Source organism: Ostrea edulis, chromosome 10, assembly GCF_947568905.1.
Source record: "Ostrea edulis chromosome 10, xbOstEdul1.1, whole genome shotgun sequence".
In the NCBI taxonomy this organism is placed as follows: Eukaryota; Metazoa; Mollusca; class Bivalvia; order Ostreida; family Ostreidae; genus Ostrea; species Ostrea edulis.
Genome location: NC_079173.1, coordinates 11867665 through 11883371, shown reverse-complemented (window position 1 = coordinate 11883371; position 15707 = coordinate 11867665). Strand labels below are relative to the sequence as shown.

General features: G+C 35.3%; 1 protein-coding gene across 1 annotated transcript in view; it reads right to left on the bottom strand.

Annotated features, from left to right (window-relative positions):
• Nucleotides 1-475: 475 nt before the first annotated feature.
• LOC125666815 (dipeptidase 1-like) overlaps nucleotides 476-15707 on the bottom strand; it is an 85990-nt gene continuing 70758 nt past the window's right edge. Inside the window, exons 8-10 of the mRNA XM_048900110.2 lie at nucleotides 3918-3993; nucleotides 1839-1974; nucleotides 476-771 (exon numbers count right to left, since the gene is read on the bottom strand). Coding sequence (XP_048756067.2) covers nucleotides 682-771; nucleotides 1839-1974; nucleotides 3918-3993 — 302 coding nt within the window. The 3' untranslated portion in view covers nucleotides 476-681. The remainder of the gene's footprint in view (nucleotides 772-1838; nucleotides 1975-3917; nucleotides 3994-15707) is intronic.

The window sequence follows — 15707 nt, the reverse complement described above, 5'->3', positions numbered from 1 at the left end:
TCCACGCTAGTATATTATATATCAAAGAAAAGTCACAACTGAAATAAACTTAAACAAGGTTTGACATGTAAAACAAGCTTATAATGGTCAGCTGGAACTAAAACACATTCCTCGTGTAACCTACCTAATTCTTTTATCACTTCTGGTTTTCTAAATACAGAAGGATAGATGGTACCCAATTTTTTGACAGGTCTAAGAAGTAATCTTAATATTCCTCTTATATTTTATATATATTCTAACAAGGTATCCAGTTCTTGAAGAGGGCAATGTAAATTGATTCAGCGAAGTCTCTCGTTGAACATAGCTTACTGCAGGTAAAATAAATTCAGAGAAACGGGGCCATATGGTCACTGCTAATACAGGCCAAACTGCGTGGAGACGATGCCCATTCATGGACTGGGATTTGCATCCCAATCTCAAAACGTTCTATATTAGCTGAATGTTTTTAGGATGAAAATATAATAACACAACTCGGTTAAGTATCCAGCAATCCATTTAATGCATTGTTTACATACTTGATATGCGTTTATGTTATGTTTCGGTACGCTGTTAATCTCCAAGGGAAACTAGAATGAGGAATGATGTAGATACATGATACAGAATTATTCAAAAATCGCATGCTGTTTTGAACCGTGTCAGGAATAATCATGCCCGGCATTTGTCACTGCTGTTTTCGCGTTGCTATTCAATAAGTGTAGAACAATTGCCTCTCCTCTGTGCAACCGGGAGAGCGGCCTCATAAGGTGGAAGATAGGACAATCGATCACGAACCTGAAATACAGTTATGAATTTTACTAAACTTCCATCTCGTGTATGATATTCTTTAATTCTTATTTTTATGAAATATTGCTTTCATAAATATGATTAGGCATTGAGTAACAGTTCCTATAAGAATAATTCAATATTGGAAATAAGTGATTTATTCTTAAAGTGTCTGCAAATGAACATTTGTAATATTTCTTAGCTCTACCTAAAGTTGTGCATAACGGAAATGTTAATACTTCTTTATATACCGTTTGAGTGAAACAGATAACTGACAAACATCTCTGATATGCTATACATGTACAGTGTGTGTGCATTTCATTGTTTTCAAAAATGTTTTCCGCCCATTATGAAATAAAAAAGTGGAAATATGAATAACTTTAGGTCAGAAAAAATCAATCTACATAATGCCGTGAAACCTGTTATACTTTGCATTTGGGAACAAAATGTCGAAAAATTCTTTATCACTAAGACAGATATGAAAACTATGTGAACTGCTACTTGAAGCAATGAAAATCCTCGCACGACCATGCCTTTACTTGACATTAAATAAGAATAATGTTCACAAACGATCCTGTATGCTTAACAACAATTAATATTGATGTAATGTAAAACTTATACGGTGCCAATTTTGATGCACCAGATGCGCATTTCGACAAATAATGTCTCTTCAGTGATGCTCAAGCCCGAATTTTGGAAATTCGAAATAACAATAAACTTGTAAGAGCTAAAAGGAAAACTAGAGTGCCAAAAAACTGGAGCCGAATTCGTCCAAGGATAAGAGCTATGCATGAGGGAGATAATCCTTAATTTTGAAATGAATTTCTAAATTTTATCAGTAAAGCTATCAGTAAATTGTATACATTATGACGTCACTCTAAGCATAGTCATTTTGTCAAATTTACCTTCAAAATAGTCAAAACAAATTTCAAACTGCAGTTTAGTGTAAATAGATACAGAACGGGTACCTATAATTGCTCTATATAAACAAGTACATTGCGTAAGCATCATATCATTTAACATAAAATGTCAGACAGGCCTGTACTTTTTTTCTGTTTTGCAAAACATAACGCTACCTTTTCAGCCATTCTGAAAACTCTTATGAGATTTCTTCCCGCCAATTTTTCAAGATCGTCTGTTGTCCACCCTCTGTGTACTAGTTCAGCAAACAGATTCGGATATTTGGACACGTCCTCCAGGCCAACCGGTGTGCTGTGGGTGTACAAGATACATGTAATTTGAAATAACACATAATTTGAAAAGACCACAAGTCACAGAGCTTGTCAATATCACGTTCTTGCTGGAAGCATGTATAAGTAATTTGCAAGATTGGAAATATTTAACATTTATGACTGCGACTCAGCGCGGACGACCTTGAAAACATCTCATTGAAATTGTAGTCTTTGGAGTGACTCTCAATCCACATTGCATTTACATGTATCATAACCAATATAATGGTATCAGGCATAGACATGCGATATCTTCTGAATGCATTGATGATCATTAAAATTTAAGACATATATTTCCTTATTATAGCCCCCATAAAGAATCATTTCATGTCACTTCACAAAAATAAAAAATGGTTTTGAAGAGATTGTAAAGATCTGACAAGACTGAGAAAATACTGTATTTGAAATCGTAAAAGCATTTGACGTTACAATCAAAAGGGCATGCAAGATTAAGCGCGGACGACCTAAAACATCCAAGATGAAATTATAGATTTTTAAGTGAATCTCAAAGCAATTTGCACTTGCATGTATCATAGCAATTATAGTGGATATCAATATTTTGAAACAGCATCCTGTTCTTATCATCAATTTACGTCACCGGAATTTGTTCATTCTAATTAATTTTGCCTTGCCAATTAATGCTTTTAAACAACAACTTAGTCAAGTGCATCAGTGGAGAAATGAAAAGTTGCAAATTATAACCAAGACTTTCAAAATTTGCAAGGTTTGCTCCAAGAATTCATTTAAATTCAAACAGTAAACACGAAGCAAATCGGGTACTTGTCATCCAGAGATCTGGCTTTCGCGAATAAATTTCAACACAAGACCATAATTCTTGTATTTGATTTTTTGAAGAAACACAAAAGAAAACTATACTGCGCTTTCATTGATTTTGAAAAAGCGTCCGATTCAGTATGGCGTACAGGTCTCTAAAATGCATTATTATTATTATATCTGTAAAAGAAGCTAGGTAATTCAATGTTTCAGGGTATTACTACACAAATCCTAACATCAGCATTTCACAAATTCAATGGTCATTATAACGATCTAGTTTGCCAATACAACCTATCATTGAGTCAAATGCTGTTTGACGTATTTCATACCGATTGTTAGGCCTTTCTTGGCACACTGATTTGACTAAGGATAACTCCGTTTACCCCATCAAGATATATGGCTCATGGCAAGTGCGACAGGTCAACAGGGGATGCTTACTCCTTCTAGACACCTGATCCCACCTCTGATATACCCAGGGGTCCGTGTTTGCCCAATTTGTATTGCTCCATTTTGTATTGCTTATAGGAGTTATGAGATTGATCACTGGTCGTTATATTCACCTTTCATTCATAAATTCAATAAACTATATATTTAATGTAATTTACAGAAACACAGTATTATCATGGATAGAGTTAGTTCTCCGGGTTAAACATGATCTTTCTTTTAGGTAACCTTTCCACGCATGCTTGCCTTTATTTTGTATTATCTTTATTAATAAAAAAAAGAATTTAAAAAAGTTGAAACCCTAAGTGTTAACAAACAACGCCTGAAAAAACAGGATTGCAGTAGGTCATTCACGTGTCTCACGTGACCAAAGCGTATCTTCCATACACGTTATACATATGATACAATCAATCATATACCGATTGTTAAGCCGTTCTTGGCTCACTGATTTTGACTGCGGATAACTCCGTTTACCTGATCAGGATATGGGGCTCACGGCGGGTGTGACCGGCCAACAGGGGATGCTTACTCCTCCTAGGCACCTGATCCCACCTCTGGTGTGTCCAGGGTTCCATGTTGGCCCAACTATCTATTTTGTATTGCTTATGGGAGTTATGAGATTGATTACTGTTCGTTATCTTCGCCTTGCATACATAGGATTAACATAATTTCCATTTGTATATCATACAACCTTGTCCTAGAACTTACGTTGGGATTCCATCGTAGTCGCCCCCAATACCGAGGTGGTCTACACCAATCAGATTCTTTATGTGATCCACGTGATCTGTTAAGAATTCAAACTTTTAGTATAAATTTGTATAAGAACATGCAATATTGCAGATAAGCATACTTTACCTACATATGTATGTACATAGTTATTCCATTGTTTGTTTTGCGTGTCTATTCTGTGATGTGGTATGGGATTTTAATTGTATAAGACTTGTATAGTATGCTTTAGTATAAATTCGTACAATGTATGCTATGGTACATACATGTGGATGTATGATATGACATGCTATGACCTTTGAGGAATAGCATCTCCTTCTCCAGAAGAGTTCCAAATCTCTATTATAAAGGAAACTAGACTAACACACTCAATGCAAAATACGGCCAATATATTCAGTAATGCAATATTCGTTAAAGAAAAATTATAATCCCATTGAAGCACTGCTTAGTAATAAAAAAAAACTAGAAAAAAAAGCACTCTGACAGTGAATGGAGAAATTATTTTCACCAAGTTTGATTGATGATTCTAGCCTTATTAGTACTGTTTTCCTTTTGTGATTACCCATGAAAGTATGATCTTTGACCTTATAAATACATGTACACTTTTAACAGTCATATTCTTCTCACCGGATGTGTGTGTGTGGTGGTGGTGGTGGTGGTGGGGGGGGGTACCTGCCAGGTGTAATAGTCTAGCTTTACTATTACTACTTTCTATAAGATGCTGATGGATGACCATACAGAAACACTGCCCCATACCATAATACAACCCGTCTATAATAGTTAATTGTGTGTACCATAATACAACCCGTCTATAATACTAAATTGTGTGTACCATAATACAACCCGTCTATAATAGTTAATTGTGTGTACCAAGTTTAATTATCCTAGCCTTATTTTTTCTGTTTCTATATGCAGTATTTTGTGCGTGAAAATCGTATATTTGACCTTGATCTTTTACCTTATGACCTTGAAAAACGATACATTTTTTCATTAAGTCATTACCTGTAGGAATATATATCAAATTTGATATTTGCTTTACGTGTGTTTTTGATGATCCTAGCTTTATATGTGTTTTTGATGATCCTCGCTTTACGTGCGTTTTTAATGATCCTAGCTTTAGATGTGTGGTTGGTGATCCTAGCTTTATATGCGTTTTTGATGATCCTAGCTTTAGTTGTGTTTTTGATAATCCTAGCTTTAGATGCGTTTTTGATGATCCTAGCTTTAGATGTGTGTTTGATGATCCTAGCTTTAGACGTGTGTTTGATGATCCTAGCTTTACATGCGTTTTTGATTATCCTAGCTTTAGATGTGTTATTGATAATCCTAGCTTTACATGCGTTTTTGATGATCCTAGCTTTAGTTGTGTTTTTGATAATCCTAGCTTTAGATGCGTTTTTGATGATCTCAGCTTTAGATATGTGTTTGATAATCCTAGCTTTAGATGTGTGTTTGATGATCCTAGCTTTAGATGTGTGTTTGATGATCCTAGCTTTACATGCGTTTTTGATTATCCTAGCTTTAGATGTGTTATTGATAATCCTAGCTTTACATGCGTTTTTGATGATCCTAGCTTTAGTTGTGTTTTTGATAATCCTAGCTTTAGATGCGTTTTTGATGATCTCAGCTTTAGATATGTGTTTGATAATCCTAGCTTTACATGCGTTTTTGATGATCCTAGCTAAACATGTGTTTTGATGATCCTAGCTTTACGTGCGTTTTTGATGATCCTAGCTGTACATGTGTTTTGATGATACTAGCTTTACATGTGTTTTATGTAGTTTTTTTGCATCTGGCACAAATGGTACTGACAGACTGACGCAATGCGTCTTACCTAACCTGTTATTGGTGGAGAGAGAACCCAGATACCCAGATGTACCTGGGAAGAGACCACCGACCTTCCGAAAGTAAACTGGGAAACTTTCTCACTTTCTGGCGCGAGCGGGATTCGAACCCGCGCCGACAGAGGTGAGAGGTCATGTAATTTTGAGCGCGATGCTCTAACCACTTGGCCACGGAGGCCCCTTCCAGACTTTGAAAATAATTGATTACCTAAATTTGACAAAAGGAAGTCTTCATGATGTAGTAAATGATCGATTAACCAGATATAAATAGAATATTGTCGTTTCGTAAATACTCCTATTGTTCCCGAGAAATATCAGCAATGCTATGCTATAATATGTCGAATTAAATGGTATGGTAATATGCAATTTATATGATATGGTACATGTATGTCGAATTAAATGGTATGGTGATTTGCGATTTGTATGCTATGGTATGAGATATGTTTGTTGTGTTTTATGTAATAAAAGACAAGTAATTATAAATGAATTGTCAGGAATGCTCGTATAAAGTGTCAAAAAGTCATACGTTTTGATGTTGATTTTGGAAAATTTTCGTGATGTAAATATTTCTGGGGGGGGGGGGGGGTTGATCAACCGACTGTTCAAAGTGCAATCAATTTTCTTTTAAAGTTGTTTACCTATTACAGACATGAAAGGACCTGTAGTGTGGCCTTATGCGCGCGCAGATGAATACGTCAGGACAATCCCATGGTATCTGGGGTGGCCGATCACAAAAACATGACGACATGAGTTTCTCAGAGCTTGAATGAAAGATTCTCTCAACATCAGGAACCTGTAATATTGTTTTTGAATGGAAGATTCTCTCAACTTCTTGAACCTGTAATATTGTTTTTGAATGGAAGATTTTCTCAACTTCTTGAACCTGTAATATCGTTTTTGAATGGAAGATTCTCTCAACTTCTTGAACCTGTAATATTGTTTTTGAATGGAAGATTCTCTCAACTTCTTGAACCTGTAATGTTGTTTTTGAATGGAAGATTCTCTCAACTTCAGGAACCTGTAATATTGTTTTTGAATGGAAGATTATCTCAACTTCAGGAACTTGTAATATTGTTTTTGAATGGAAGATTCTCTCAACTTCAGGAACCTGTAATATTGTTTTTGAATGGAAGATTCTCTCAACTTCAGGAACCTGTAATATTGTTTTTGAATGGAAGATTCTCTCAACTTCAGGAACTTGTAATATTGTTTTTGAATGGAAGATTCTCTCAACTTCAGGAACCTGTAATATTGTTTTTGAATGGAAGATTCTCTCAACATCAGGGACCTGTAATATTATTTTTGAATGGAAGATTCTCTCAACTTCAGGAACCTGTAATGTTGTTTTTGAATGGAAGATTCTCTCAACTTCAGGAACCTGTAATATTGTTTTTGAATGGAGGATTCTCTCAACTTCAGGAACCTGTAATATTGTTTTTGAATGGAAGATTCTCTCAACTTCAGGAACTTGTAATATTGTTTTTGAATGGAAGATTCTCTCAACTTCAGGAACCTGTAATATTGTTTTTGAATGGAAGATTCTTTCAACATCAGGGACCTGTAATACTCTCATGTCAACTTATGTTAAGTCCCATGAGGCTCTTATTTTAGTTTACCTCAATAGTTTACATATTTCTCTATTTTGTATTCCTTGTAGCAGTTATGAAATTGATCACTGTTCGTCATCTTCATTTTACAGATAACGACTGTTACGTACTAATATGATTGATTGATTATGGTTTTACGCCGTTTTGGCAGTATTTCAGTGCCAATATCGACACGTGACCGCTGTTGGCATTGTAGTAAGAATTGAACTATCGACAAACTGCACCAAGACTGTCCACTATATATACCCCTCTAAGATATGAAATTGGGAATGAAATCACATAAGGTAGAAATGAAAATGCACAGGCAGGAACAGTAAAGCGTTTACATTTACTAACCGATACTCGGTAACATAATGCGGATCAATTTCCTGGTAATTTGTGATCAGCGTCGCATAATGCATTGATAAATTGTTATATATTGTGCGTGGAAGGCTCGTTATTTGGTGCTGATTAAATCCAAATAAATCAAAATATGAAAATGACACTGAATCCAACTTTTCGAGATATATGACATTGTCTGCGGTCCTCATCAAAGTCTTATTAAACAAAGGAACGGAAAGGGAATTCTAAATTATAAACTTTTATCATAGCTGAAGCACATATTAACAGGTATGCCCTCTAGAAATGTACAAATATGTCATGTTAAAAGTAATTAAGATATAGGCAACACCAGGGAGTTATGAATTTCTGTGATTTTGTTGGTGCTCTCGTGTATACTCTGTTCGTCAATGTCGGTTCCCCTGGGAGCCTATCGATTCGACAAGTTACTTTAAACGGAAATAGAAGTACATGTCTTAGACGCAAATTGGCCTCGCTATGGAAATGAACCACTTATTATTACATCGCCACCTAGTGAGTTCCGAGTGTCTCAGCAGGAATACAGTAATTGTTCATTTTGTTAACAACGAGATTTTTATTCAGAAAAGGAGAGAAATAATTCTTTTAGTGTACATAATTCTACGAAGATGTCGACGAAAACATAATTGACATAGCCAAGGATAAAGGAAGAAATAGGTTAAACCCCATGTTTAATTAAAAATAATATATTCGAGGGAGATTTAGATTCAAGCCAAACTAACAGTCATTAACTCTTGCAATTGTCCTAAAACAAGAGAAATTTGGCCCAGTTTAGTTTATACCTTGTAACCTAGTATACAATCGGAACATGGCTCGAACTTTTCCGTTAAGTAGTGAAACAAATAGCTCGCAGGTCAGCTGTATCAGCCCCAGGTCCGCTCAGACCCCACATGGGATCAGATTTTTTGACAAGAACGAAGTAAAGTGCAGATCCACTGCAAAGGGAAACCTACATACTGTACATGCACTGGTTTGACAAATTCCAGAATTGTAGTTCTCCAAGAAGTGATCATTAAATTCATTTTCTTATATCATGTTTTAAGAAAACAACAAGAGGTCAAATGGCCATATCGGTCACCCGAGTATTAGTTAAAGGTATCACTTGCACCAAAGGCTATGAAATCTATAATATTCCTGTTCGGTATATTTAAGGTATATTCTAGGATCCAGTAGTAGTATAGAGCAGGATGTCTTCTCTCGACAACTTTGGTACATATGTAAAGGTCTTCCGGTTCTACATGACAATGCAATTTGTTTTTCCTCACAGATACGCAGTTGTAGAAACTGAATGTCGTTAAAAATTGGTCAATTGTTGTCCTGTCCCTAACGCCCCGGGGTGCAGGAAACTTGACATTTACCATTTATTCCCCCCCCCCCCTTTTCCCAGAAATGCCTCATATCAAATTTAAAAGAATTGTAAGGGTAGGTATTAAGAAGAACTTAAGGCCCGTGGACTTTAATGGTCACCTGTGTATGTACATGTACATTATATACTTCTCCATTTCATATTTTGTACTTGATGACAGATATACTGTGATACATGTAACTATATATCATACAGAATTGGTGGTTTACAATTCTTCTATAGGAGAGCAAGTTTATCAAATCACAGCGAAATGGCTGTAAGAGGTATGCTTAGAAAAATTGCAATATCTTTTCATCCCCACACATTGACACAGGTTCCTTCAGTTTTGATATTTGACAGCTATGTGTGACGTAGTCCCTGGTTAGAACCCGTATGATTCACTGTTAGATTACTCAAGTAACAAATAACGCCACTTTGAGATAATTCGAGCTGAATATATTCAACTTTTTAATTTCAGAGCATATCGGGAAAAACAAAAAAGGGCGTAATTTTACACCCAGCGTAGATAAATTAGTTCTAAATGATACATGTGCTAAATACTTAACCAGCATTTTCTAAAATAAAAAAATAAATAAAAAAAATTCGTAGTTCATCAAGTGATTCTATTTTGATGTTGCCTCTACAAAGTTCGCAAAGAATCGAATCATAAAAATACGATATATGCGCGAAAGACGTAACATTCCATGCTGCAAGAGTTAAAATATTATAACAACTCGTCACTACATAACAAAATCCAAGACCTACCCAACCAACATGATATCTAGTATTTGAAAACACTGTTAATCCTTTCTTTTTCCAAAACGAGACACTTTACTGTGCGTAGGAGTAAATATTCTAAAACACGGAAGAAATAATATTCCTTGATCTATCAACCCAAACAAACTTCCCAATAAACCTTTTCAAAATAAATAAGTTCAATTTCCATTGACTCGTGGCAGGGCATTTTAAAAATCATTAAAAATGCAATAACATATTAATCTATCATTCGGCAATTTTTTTCTAGGACCCAAAACTCTTGAATATTTACATGTAGTACCTTTGAAGAAAACCCAATGCTCAAAAAGATGCATATAGTTAGTTTACTTGAGGTACAGGAATAAAGAAGAAACTCTTGAGGGAATATCTGAGCAGCGCAGTCCTATCCTGGGACCAGAAATTACTCCTTAATCATTGAACATGAATTCAGTTTTTGGTAGAAGGATAATATGCAACATCGAGATATCAGCTCTCCTGTGATGGAGGTACATTCAGTATTGTGTTGAACGCTTGGGTGGGTACAAGATGTAATACATATATTATAGACTGGCTATGTAAATAAGGATAAAAGTTCTGAAAGCGTAAATTTTGTTTTTATCAGCCGTAGGTATACGTTAAGCTGACCATATCAAGAATAATATTTGTTTGAATTAGGTCATTAGATTAAATATGAAATTATTATCCATTTCCTCTTCTGCATGAGTGATACTTTTATCAAAGAAAGATGGTGATTAGCGATTTTTGTTTTGAGCTCTTTTAATATCAAATACTCATTAACTTACTAAATATGTGTGTATCTGCAGTTTGGGTGGTTGCACGATGTATGGTAATCATCCGTTAGGCAACACATGAAGGAAACGATAAACATTTGTACCCACCGCATGTGGACAAAAACATGTTTTGCGTCTCACTGTGCGAAAGAGTTCAACAAAGGAAAAGAGCTATTGGGCAACTCGGAAAGGGTATATTGCTCATTGTAATAATGCAAAAATTTTAATGAAATGTAAGTGATTTAAATGGTTAGAGGGCCCAATGTCCATTATAACTATGCAGGCATGTCCAGAAGTAAAGATTTTCGAAGATGTGCATTATAATATAATTTATCTTCACCCTAGGGCATGAACCCTGCGTCTATGAATTTCACAGTTTTTGTACAAGGTTCATGGCTCCTCCTAGGCATGTGATCCTGTCTACAGTGTATTATCCAGGGATTCGTGTTTGCCCTATTCTTAATTTTGTATTCTTTATACGATTTACAGGATTGATCACTGTTCGTCATCTTCACGTTTTCAATCTTCTCGGTGTTAAATACCAAAAGGTTAATACCATTTATTCTTTCCATAATTGACTACATAGCCTCCATAATACAGAGAGGAATTACACATCTTCACAGATAGTATAAACAGTTGTATCTCGTAACTATTACGTGATCGCTCAATGGTAGAGCGTTTGCTTCGTGACCGGGAAATCCTGTTAGAACCCCAATCGTGCCATGGCCGCGTCAAACCTCAGAGGATTTCATAGGTAGTAAATTTAGAAGTGAGTTATGGAACCTTAGAGACGGAGGTCTCGTGTCGCGGCAGACGTTGGTACGTTAAAGAACCCTCACTGATACTGCTGTAAGCGCTACCTGTAAGTATAGGTACTTCACCTACAGCTGGTGACGTCTCAATGCGAGTAAAATATTCTCGAGGGGACATAAAACAAGGAAATAAATTAACAAACGAAGCGAAAAAGTCATGCTAGCCTTTTGTGTCAGCCGCCTAGCGGATCTTCAGTTTTTACTGGACTTCTTATCTTATTTAGGGCAAATAAAACCACCTCTCTCTCTCTCTCTCTCTCTCTCTCTCTCTCTCTCTCTCTCTCTCTCTCTCTCTATATATATATATATATGTGTGACTGGCGTCATTAGAAAAGGGCCCTTATCTTTCGACGTTAATCTCAAAGCAGGCAAATGAATATATGTAATTTTGGTGATTAAATAATCATTATCTTGCAAGTCTACAATTCTTCTTTATATATTTCTTTACACTAATATATATATATATATATATATATATATATATATATATATATATGATTAACTAAAATGTCCGTATCAGCTCTTCACAACTAGCAATTCATAGATGGATTTTGAAACATTTCAATCTTGAATACCCATTTGCATCATACAAGTATGCATCAAATTCCTTCAACTATAAAGTCCTCCACTTTCTGTGTGTAATGTGCATTAACTGCTTCAGTATTTCATTTGCAGGCCTGGGTCAAAGGTGGACCTTAAAAGACTGCAATAGATATTTATGGACTTCATTCTGTTCTGTCTTCAATCACATATCCTTTGAAAACCATATATTAAGCGCAATATGATGCTGAACGTGAAACAAATGAATAAAAATGTCTCATTTTCCATCTTTTAATGATCATAAATCTAGGAATGGTTGACGATTCTGGCTATCCATAATGTGATTTTATTCCTTAAAGGAATGGAAAGAAGAAGTGCAGGTGACGATATTTCCCTGCTCGAACATTTCTGCTGTCTAGGATGAGCTTCTTTAGGAGATGGGGATACCGTTAAACGTTCTTTGTCGCAATTTTACGACCTCGTGACGTACACAAGAGACGGCAAAGATACGTAATTGTAGAGTATCGTGTGCTTTACGATTTGACGGACCCCAGAATACTAACCCAGCTGTTAAGAGGATATTTTCACAGATTAAATCAAGTGTTGAAATGCTTTCGTTTCTCTCAATATATTTCCAGGATTATTAATTCTGAGAGCTAAATATCCTACGTTCATTTCCTACACATACACGTTACGGTTATATTTATGGGACTGCTTTTCGAGTTGGTCAATGAATTTCAGATTTTTTTATTTTTTTTTTTTAGACCAATCCAATCTGTCAAATCATTTGCTCCGGAAGATTAAAATTTTAATGTTGACTAGAAAAGTACGTTTGATTTCTGTCATCGCTCGTATCGGAAAACAAATTCTTTTCCATTAATCAAACAGTGAAAGCTCAAAGGTTCATGAGAATTACATACAGTTTTTTTAATAGAAATGTTAAATCTCTACAGAGTTGATTTTATTGGATCGTCACATCACATATAACAACGAAGTGCGGGATAGTAGTGGGCAGATGCAATTTAAATTTCAATTAGAAATGTATTCTTACACGAATCCGTGACATCAAATATCACGCTTACTGATTTGGAAACCAAATATGTTCACCTTATCAAAACAACAGAAAAGGAAACCACCATCATTCACAACAAGAGAATCTGATGATTTAAGCTCAGATTGTGGGGGGCAGTTATATTTTTATTGAAATGTCAATTTCAATCTTGAAACTGACGTGATGTGAACGACCGTGCATTCTGACTTATTGTATACGCTATCGTATTGTGATTTTCTCTACAGATTTCGCAAATGCGGGGTCTAATGATTTAGGCATGTCCATCCGTCTGTCTGTAACAATACAATCTCAAATACTGTTTGAGCTTCAGAACTGTCTCTTCTTACGGGCAACTTTTATTGTTTTAAGGAAAAGGTTGCTTTGTTGGTTGTATATTGTTTAACCATTTTTTCACTCTTATGGAGACGTCAACATTGCCGGTGAAGGGCTGCATAATTTAGGCCTATGCTCGGCGCTTTCGGCCTTAGAACATGGAGGCTCATATGGATAGTCGCCTCTATACGACAAGAAAGGGGTACTGAGGACAATATTCAATCAATCAACCTACATACATGTACATAACGTAACGAATTATCCCAGATGCGCATTTCGAAAAATAATGTCTCTTCAGTGATGCTCAACCGAAATGTTTGAAATCCGAAATAACAATGACGTTTTAGAGCTATTTTAGGGGAAAACAGTGTGCCAAAAAAGTGGAGTCAAATTCGTCTAAGGATTAGAGCTATGCGTGATGGAGATCATCCTTAATTTTGAAATGAATTTCTAAATTTTGTAACAGCAATTAAATATACATCCGTATTACAGACCCGTATTATAAACCCACTTGGGTGATCGTATTGCTCTGCATCTTATGCACATGTACTGTAAACGTATTACATTTATTCTATTTAGCGTCTAAATAAAACATCGCTAAATGGGTTCTTTGTTTTTTACTTTATTCAGCGTAAGATTTATTTAGTTCAGGTCTTTACGCTCGTTCTGAACAGACTTTTCTATTTCCCCATATTACACTCGATCATTCCAACATGTAGACAATTTGTTTGTTATCAGCTTTTGTAAATTAGTTGTAGTGAAAAATATTTTTTGTTTCCATTTTACTTTTATTTTTGTCGGAATTGACAGCCGTTGAAATAGACGTATTCATTTTATCAAATATCAAATAGTTATGTATTCATACACAAATAGTCTACAACCGCAGTACATCCCTGAGGAAATACTTATCATTACAAAGTGGAATAGCAAAAAAAAAACAATGGAAACGGGATACTACTTTAAACAACTTTAAAACATTTAGATCACAGAGGTCACTGTCTTATCTAACCATATTGTTCGACTCGGTCCCATTTGGAATACGTACTATCTCTTCAAGAAGGGAGGGGTGCCTTTTCCACTGGATTTTCTTAATACAGGAATGATTTGCATATTAATGAATAATTAATTTGAACAAGTTATCCAACCTGGGAAATATTGACCGACAGACGGAAAAACTGCGATCAGAAAAACAACCTTAATTATTTAAAGACATTTGAAGTAGAATATCGCCATGAGGTGATTGCCAAGTTACGTTACGTGATACAAGTTTCTTCATGCTGCACTATCTCACCGCAGCTCTGTTTTTGCTGAGTAAAGACCAATCAAATAAACACCAATGTAGAGATGAAAGATGTCATTTATTGAAAATGACGAAAATGGTGGAAAATATATCTACCCTTATGGGGATCAGACTAACAGCTAAGCACACAATGCAAAATGGTATTTCAATATGCTGATCCCCTACAATTACAGATGTACAATATATATGCACAAAAATACAAACTACCTAAAGTATACGGCAAATTTTGTTGTACTGTTTTACCGATATCATCCCCCCGTTTCCTTCTAGTAAGTTGCGTATTAGCTTAGACCAATGCAAGTAGGTTCCCAAAACAGTCAATCTACATGTTAATATCTTTCAGGTTTAATTAGCAGTAAATTTTGATGTGCGCAAAATATCAATCATCAAACTAATTTTCAGCTATCTATTGAAAGATTTTCTTTTCATCTGAAATTCAGAATATGACTTCCTGTTAATACTGATGTTCGGTCTCGAAGCAGCATTTAATAATTCACATCATTCGTTGTCAATTTGACGACGGTATTTGTTTCGTACGACAGGTGTAACGTGGCAATGTATTCCTAGAAACTAGTGATGAGCTATTTAATATCTAATAGGTATTTTAGTTACCCACCAACCAGTAAGCACCTGTTTAGCGTTGCCCCATTTAATTGTGAATTGCTTCATGTAAGCTTTTTCCACTCTCAAATTTTGATGCACATGAATAAGAATATGAATATATATATATATATATATATATATATATATATATATATATATATATATATAAAAGCACGAAAACCTAACAACACCCTACTTTCTTAAAGTGTCGGATCTGAGAAGAGACAAGGCCAGTAAAGAAATTTATAAAAGCACTGAAAAGGCCACGACACTGTATATATATATAATGTAAAAAATCGGCTCAGTATTGGCATCCAATTGGAATTTAACACATAATAATCAGCGATCAGTTCCTGCAAGTATTTTCGAGTTACGGCTCTTCAAGTTAAACTGTCTGCACAGCATTAACGCGTACTAGAAGGAACTGATCGTT